Here is an 8140-nt window from a genome sequence, read left to right on the forward strand (position 1 = left end):
TTCAGTTCAAATAAACATTTTATTGGGAAGTGAAGAATTACACTGACTGAAAACCCACAACTCACCAGCTTTTAACCTGTTCATGAATGCAAAGTAGCTGTGTGGATTTACCAAGACTCTCACCAGCACAGAACAGAAAGTTCTGTAAAGTTCCCAGAGAGACAGATGACTTAAAGATACAATCCCTCAGGGGTTCCCTCTTGCTTTTTATAGAGAACATTCTCTTTAGACTTTTTGAAATCTTCATTCGTTACTTTCATTCTCCGTTCCCTCAAAGCCATCAATCCAGCTTCTGTACAAATTGCCTGCAACACAGGAAGCAAGAATGGTTACACTTGCTGTGCAACCCCTTCAAACCACACCCTCAAAGGCAGCTGCATCTCTCCTACTGCTCCAGTAACTGCACAAGTGAGGCCTGTTAACAAATCTGGGTTCTGAAGTTGGGTACTGTTGTGTAGCACTGAAGCAGGCTGGATAAAGCCAGGTGAGTGCAGTGAAGTTACAGAAAGGCAGCTTTGTAACAACAGCAATTTCCCTGTGCAAGGACAGGCACATCCAGCTGCTTGGTCCTTCTGCAGGGAGGTGACAGTCGTGTCAGGCTGGTTTAAGCTCATGTGTGGTAACTGTAGCAAGGGCTCCATCTGCTTTAAAAAAGCAGACAGGATATCGCTGAAGCTTCCTAATATACAGTTGCATTTTTATCTGCCTTGCAACATAGTTCCTAAAAATGCTACTTATCCTGCACTATTTGAAGTACTGTTTAAGATACCTTGCACAAGATTCCACACTCTCCTTTTAGTTTCTACTTTGCTACTTTAAAATTTCATATTCAGGTAACACAGGTACATACTCTTACCAACACAAGCTACCTCACAATTATTTTGATAATTTCCCATTTGTAAAGCAGTGTACCTGGTACTCATAAAAGGTATTTTAAACCATCCCACTGTTCCTGTGATGTATGCACAGAAAATTGGTGAACAGTTCAGGTGAAAATGGTTTTGGATGCAGCAAAAATGAGATTTGAGTTTTGCTTTGAAGTATGAAGAATGGTGATGTGCACTGACCTTAATATCTGCACCACTGAGATCATCTTTTGCCATAATCAACTCATCCAAAGTCACATCATCTGCCAGGGTCATCCTGCTTGTGTGGATCTGGAAGATTCGTTTCTTTGTCTTTTCATCCGGCAGAGGGAACTCTATTTTCCTGTCAATACGTCCTGGGCAAAAGAGAAGTTCACTCTTAGGTTTCCTGCATGCAGCTGCTGGGAACAGCAGCAAGAACACCTGAAGGGTTTAAATGGCAGTAACTCTTAAGCTGGAGCATGTCCAGAGAAGGGCAATGGAGCTGGTGAAGGGTCTGGAGCACAAGTCCTGTGAGGAATATCTGAAGGAACATCTTGGGGTGTTTAGCCAGGAGAAAAGGAGGCTCAGGGGAGACCTTATCAACTGAAGTGATAAGGTGCCTGAAAGGAGGCTGCAGCCAGGTGGGGGTTGGTCTCTTCACCCAGGAAACAGGTCAAGAGAAAGTGGGCTAAAGTTTACATGGGAAGGTTCACATTGGATGTTAGGAAAAATTCCTTCATGGAAAGGGTCTTCAAGTATTGGAAGAGGTTGGCAGGGAAGTGGTGAAGCCACCATCCCTGGATGCTCAAAAGAGGTGTAGTAGTGGCACTTGGGGATGTGGCTTAGTATGGTGGACTTGGCCATGACACCTTAATGGTTGGACTCAATGACCTGAAGTCATGTCTTGGGGTAGAAAGCAAGGTCAGACTATCTCTTTCAATTCTGGCCAAGTATTATCTCCTCTGTACTCTAACAGCACTGGCTTTGAGCTGAATGGGCTGAAGCTAAATTATGACAAAACCACACCAAACACATACCTCAGCAACTTCATACCATGGAGGTATTTTAGCTTATTCCTTTGATCTCTGTGTTGTTTTCTACCTCCCACTTAACAGACACTACAGATGTACTATGCTTCGGTACATTTTTAGTGGCCATTTGAAAATACTACCTGTGCCTGCTCAAGCTCAATGTCTCCCTCATTCATCCCCCAAATGGCAGGAGTGTGCCAGGTCAATAAGAGCAGCCTGCTTTCCTTGCCCCAGGATCCAGGCTGTCTCTGGGAAAGCCTAGGCTCTCACCCCCAAAAGCACAGGTGCTGCTGCCCTGCCTTCCCCAGCTGCTGCAGCTGTGCTGCTGCTGCACACATCTTGCTTAAAAATTACTTAAAATGGCTGTGCCATCTTAACAGAAAGGAAAAATATTCATATTGTTTATGTATAAGTAAAGGAATGAACACATTTCTTCTCTTCCAAAGATTTTTCTCCTATTTGGAAGCTTGTTCATAGATGAGATGGTGAATAAGAACAAGTTTGCAGTCTTTTTACCAGCCTGTGTTTGTCAAGTTATGACAAGTCCTTTCACAAGAAAAGTGGCTTAAGCACAGACAGCAGGGAAGTCCCTTACCTGGTCTAATCAAAGCTGGGTCCAGTGTTTCTATTCTGTTGGTAGCCATGATAACTTTAACATCCCCCCGAGAGTCAAAGCCATCCAGCTGGTTCAGCAGCTCCAACATTGTGCGCTGGATCTCTCTCTCACCCCCCGAGTTTGAGTCATACCTTTTAGAAAAAAAGCATAGTTACAAAAAGCACTAAGGAACTGGCACAAAGGTATAAACAAAAGGGGGAGAGGGGTATTTTGTCTGTAAACATCCATAAGACATTTAAATAAAAACATTAATGTTTATCCATATAAACAAAACACAGGTTTTCACAATCATGTTGTGACATCTAGGTTAAGAGACACTGATCTATTCTTGTAGCTGGGGAATGTAACAGCCATCATGTGAAGGAGATCTGGGGGGTTTTTCCCATGTTTCTTACATATTTGGAAAGATCTTCTTCCCACCTAACAAAATCAACATAAAAAGGAAAAAACCTAATTCTTAAAAGCACATACATCCATACATGAGGCAGCAGCTGGCACTTTGGGCTGGTAGCAGCTTTGGGTTGGTGGCCTTGTAGTAAACATGTTATTTTTCTTACCTTCTTTTTTATTTAAAAAACACTGACTACTTTAAAGACTATTTGCATTGGACAGTTCCAACAAACCTACAGAATTTTCAAAGTAATACAGTTTGGATATGGGCTGAACAACAGTTTAGTGTGGCACAAGCAATGCTTCTCCATGACATACACTGTGCAACTTTCTGTAAAAGACTCTCAGAGCAGAAGTATTTAGCCACCTACTCGAGAGGCAAACAACAAATGGACATATTCTGTATTAAATATTCTGCTTTACCATTGGATCACTAAAGGAAATTATTGCATATAGACTTGCAGCTGGAGAATCCCATATACAAAGTGTCTCTTTCTGGTTTTGACACTCTCTCCTGGAGATGCTGCCAGGTAACAAGAGAACAGAGGTTCTCTCTGGTCATGTCTATTTAGTCTGAAAAGGCTGTGATATATTGTGTTTCCACAGAAGTTATTGAAGTGTTACTTGTTACAAATGCTTACATCACACAGTGTATACAAATGTAGCAGAGCAGAGACAGCGAGTCTCAGCTCAGCTGCAGAAGAGTGTATACAAATGTAGCAGAGACAGCGAGTCTCAGCTCAGCTGCAGAAGCGTTTGTGGTGCTGCCTGGCAGTGCTGTGTGTGCAGAGCTCAGCCCTGTACCTCTTTGTGGTGCAGCCCTGGCAGTGCTGTGTGTGCAGAGCTCAGGCCTGTACCTCTTTGTACCGATGGCGTCGATCTCGTCGATGAAGACGATGGAGGGCGCGTGCTCCTCGGCCACGCGGAACAGCTCGCGCACCAGCTTCGGGCCGTCCCCCAGGTACTTCTGGATCAGCTCCGAGCCCACCACCCGCAGGAACGTCGCTGACGTTTGGTTTGCCACTGCTTTGGCCAGCAAAGTTTTGCCTGGTTTTAGTTGGAATGAAACATTGCGATTAGTTTGCAGAGAAGGAAAAGAGAAAGAAAAAAGAAAACAGTTGTATGAAATTTGTGACAGACTTGGCAGTGCTTTAAATACCAACCAAGTGTAGATTATTTGACTTGTTATCTCAGCAAAGGTGTTACTGACTGTAAAATACCTGTGCCAGGTGGGCCATACAGAATGACTCCTTTGGGTGGCTTTATACCCATCTCTTCATAATATTCAGGGTGGGTGAGAGGAAGCTCCACAGACTCCTGAAGCACAAGAAAAACATGTTTTTATAAGACTGAGTGGTCTCCAACAGAGATCTGTAGGGATCTTCAAAACAGCAATAAAGAAAGCAGTGAAGGCAAATAGAACTTGACTGATTTCAAGACACACATCAAACAGCATGAGCCTTGCTGCCTCCCATTTTAAGGCAGACAACTACTTCATCTGCACAAGCCTTCCTATTGTTTCCACCAGTGAACATTCCCCCTCCTCCATCCTCAATGCATCATCCCAGATTTAGAACCCTGGAGCTCCTGAACCCCAAACAACCATGGATGACCTTGGGGCCAGGGAACTCTTTATGAAAGGGTGCCTTCTATAAGGATACCATTGATTTTAAGAGCATTTGTGGCTTTAGACACCTATCCAGAACAAAAGGGTTGAGTTTTAGCATGGTTCAGGCAGAGTTCAGGGAAAAAACCAACCAACCCAACACACCCCAGCCAAACAACAAACAAATGCCAAAACAAAATGAGCAATTGCCCTGAAAGCGATTTAGCCAATTAATGAGGAGTTGTGATAAACCTGATATGTCTGTACCAACCTGCACACTGCTGGTACTTTATTTCCACTGCTCTGATATGAAGTGGCTCATTAAGAGTATTTACTGTAACAATAGAAGTAACACTTTACTCAAACCTCACCTCTTGTTTTTCTTCCAAAGGTGATTTAGCCAATTAATGAGGAGTTGTGTTAAACCTGGAATGTCTGCACCAACTTGCACACTGCTGGTACTTTATTTCATGAAGTGGCTCACATTAATTAAGAGCATTTACTGTAACAATAGAAATAACACTTCACTCAAACCTCACCTCTTGTTTTTCTTCCAAAGGTTTCATCTGTTCTTGGTTTCTGATAAACTCTTCCTCCATTAAGAGGTAATCTTTAATTCTCTCCAATTTCAACAACTTGAGTCTGCACTGTGTGTGAGGAGTCACTGTAACCAAAGCAGAACCACAGTATTTTACAACAAGTTTGACACAGCACCCACTAACCACTAATTCATCACAAGAAATCCTGCTTTATTTTCCTGACTGTAACTTGTACCTTACTTGTCCCACCGTAACTCCTGGCAAAAAACAGATTTAACATCTCCCCTAATTTCTTTCTCTCTTACCTGGGAGTTCATGGGCTGCATCTTGCAAAACAATAATCTTATTCTGTGGGAGGCTTTTTGATGTTAATTAGGAATAAATCACATTTGGCATTGTGTTAGTGGCCTCCACAGAGGCAGAATGCTTACCCAGGGGGAGTTTGCTGGCAGCATCTGGTCCCTTGGTCTTCTTTTTCTTTTTCCCCACTCTGGTTGGAACTGGAGGTTCATACTTCTTCTTCTTGTCCTTATTCATGAAAAGAATTCAACAACAAAATTTAAAGATTGGGATAGTAAAAAGTAAACAATACACACTGTGTTAAGTGCCCAGACTAAAAAAGGGCTCAAGGTGAAGGACTTCATACCAAAACCTTCTCTTTATGATCTGCAGCAAGAAGGGTAAAAGAAACATTACTCTTATTTTTTAAGAATGTTCAAAAATTTCTTCTCCTGCTTATTTTACATCCCTCTTTCTAATTTAAACTCCTGCCATTTTTCAGTGAATACAGGACATGGAAGGCTCAAGCCTGAAGTAAATCACAAACAGGACTGAGATGAGACAATGAGAAAAATATTGAATCTGCACCTTCCTGCTGCACTTGAGTGAGTAAATCAGACACAGCCAGCTCCCCAGCCCAGCCCCTGCCTGCCATGGACACTGTGCCCTCCTTTCCCAAAGGGGGCCCTGATGTCCCACATGTGCAGTACAGTCCCACTGCAGCTCTCTGTGCAATGTCACCTCCGAGCCAACAACAGCTCCTTAAGTGGCAGCTTGAAGGCAACTAGTCTTTCCTAACCCTCACACATTTATAGTTTTATTTTTTAAAACAACAAGTCACCGTGAAGAAGTTTCAGTTTTTCTTAAGCTCCCTTTTTTATTTATGAACAATATTTGTTTTCTCCATGTACACCCAGAAAAGACTTTCATTAGAGCCAGCAAGAGCATAATTTTATGCAGTTCCAAGCACAACAATTATTTTTAAAAGTAAATGTTAAAGCATATTGCAGCTAGGCTCTGTAGCAGCACACTTGTAGTTCACTCTGTAAGTATTTATTTGGGTTTCAGTTACCTTGTCATCCTTCTTGCTACCACCAGGACCATGTCCGCCACTCTGACTTTGACCCTAGACAAAAGGCAGAAAAACAAAAGGCAGAAACCATCACACATGAGCAGTTTTATGAACCGAGACGCCTGCGGGCAAGTCCACGTACAGAAATCCCGTAACTGCATTTTTCCTGTCTAAAAAAGGACTAACTTATCCAGCTTGTTGCCCAGAACCGAAAAGAAGCGCCCCGCCCGGCCCCACCGCCCGCTCCCCGCCGAGCCGGGCCGCGGCCTGCAGGCGCCGCCGGTCGGTTCGCGCTGTGAGGGCCGCGCGGGCCCGGCCGGGGCGCGGCGGGGCGGCGAGCCTTCAGCGTTACAGCAGCTTTGTCCTGCTCCTGAGCCTTCCTTCCTTCTCCATGTAAAAACGTTTTTGTGTGTGCTGTAAGAATTGCTTTTCTTGTGGCAGCACTTTAGGAACGTGGGTGAAGTTTTCAGGAAATCTCTCCCTCCACAAAAACGTAACTTTTGTACCTACGCTGAGTTCTGCCGGTCTGTGGTGTTCCTGGGGAAATGCAGGAGAATCTTTTAGTGTTGCCACATTCTCTTCATAGAGAAAAGCAAGGCACAATTCTTCCCAGGAATATTTCTGGGTTTCACATTCTCTGAACATCAGAGAAAGAAAACACAATTCTTATCTCTTGCTGCGCCTGTGTTGTGCCAAAGTGGAGCGCAATATGGAGACTGTTTAGCCAAAGTGAGGATGTTTTGTTCCCTTGGCCTATCAGGGCTATTATAAATAAAAAGTTATCAATTTTTTTAAGGTTGCAAAGTTAAAAAAAGTTGAACCAATTGCTGTTAAATTGAAGGTTACCTGCATGTTGCAGAAGAGTTCTTCAACTACCTGTTAATGGTGATTAGCCATTGTCCCCTCTAATGCCTGCAGGGGTGATACCAGACCCCGCAGGCAGCAGGGGAAGGGGAGGGACATCAGAGCTAGTATGCAGATGAGAGAATGCATTTCACCTGTAAGTTTCAGGCAAAAACCCCTAAAAACAACGAGCCAACATGGAACTAAGAGACCTAAGTGACGTCTAAAGACGAGGAACTTAATCCAGTATCTGCTAAAATCCTTTTACTTCTCACCCTAACCTAAGGTCTTAACTAGAAAGAGGACCTGGAGTGTTAGACCAAAAAAGGGGAATTTCCTACTCTGCCGTGAGGACGGAAGCCCCAGCTCTGCCTGCAGACCAGCGGACACAGCTGCACCATTCTTCGTGCCATTCCTGGGAGCACCGGCGGCGTGGGTGTGACCCATCAGCTTCTCCCCACCTGAGCTGATTCTTTTTAATAAAGGCATTAAAAAGGAGAAAGATCTCCTGCCCCGGGGCCAGGAGAGTGTGTGTGTGTGTATGTTGGACTGTCAGCTGAGAGTCACGGGAGAGCCAGAGATGAGTGCAGTTCTGTGCAGGTGTGAGCAAGGGTGAGTGCGAGGCACATTCAGTTCAGGTCCAATGTCTACACTATAGTAGAATAAAGTAATTAATTAGCCTTGTGATACGATGGAGTCCTCCTCATCATTTTTTCTCTCTCGCCAACGTCAGAGTCGCCCTTGCTTTGATATTTTAGTGTCTGCTTTTGCTGTTCCCCAGGGCGAAGCTCGGCCTGGACTCGAGCCCTTCCCGATGCCGGGCACTTTGTGTCCCGCCTGTTCCATCAGTGCCCCGCTCCGGCGGGCACAGCGGCTGCTCCGGGATGCGCCCGCCGGGCCGAGCCCTGCCTCCTCC

The 8140-nt window shown here is 44.4% G+C and overlaps 1 protein-coding gene across 1 annotated transcript; it reads right to left on the reverse strand.

Moving 5' to 3' along the window:
- Positions 1-7249, reverse strand: PSMC1 (proteasome 26S subunit, ATPase 1). The gene is made up of 10 exons (XM_039712919.1): positions 7228-7249; positions 6382-6435; positions 5462-5558; positions 5020-5155; positions 4547-4580; positions 4106-4202; positions 3743-3932; positions 2475-2626; positions 1068-1222; positions 1-305 (listed from the first exon to the last, which is right to left on the reverse strand). The coding sequence occupies exons 1-10, from the start codon at positions 7231-7233 to the stop codon at positions 171-173; spliced, it is 1056 nt and encodes a 351-aa protein (XP_039568853.1). The 5' UTR covers positions 7234-7249; the 3' UTR covers positions 1-170.
- Positions 7250-8140: the final 891 nt, after the last annotated feature.

The sequence above is a fragment of the Passer montanus genome, unplaced genomic scaffold (genome assembly GCF_014805655.1).
Source record: "Passer montanus isolate IOZ18808 unplaced genomic scaffold, ASM1480565v1 scaffold27, whole genome shotgun sequence".
Lineage (NCBI taxonomy): Eukaryota > Metazoa > Chordata > Aves > Passeriformes > Passeridae > Passer > Passer montanus.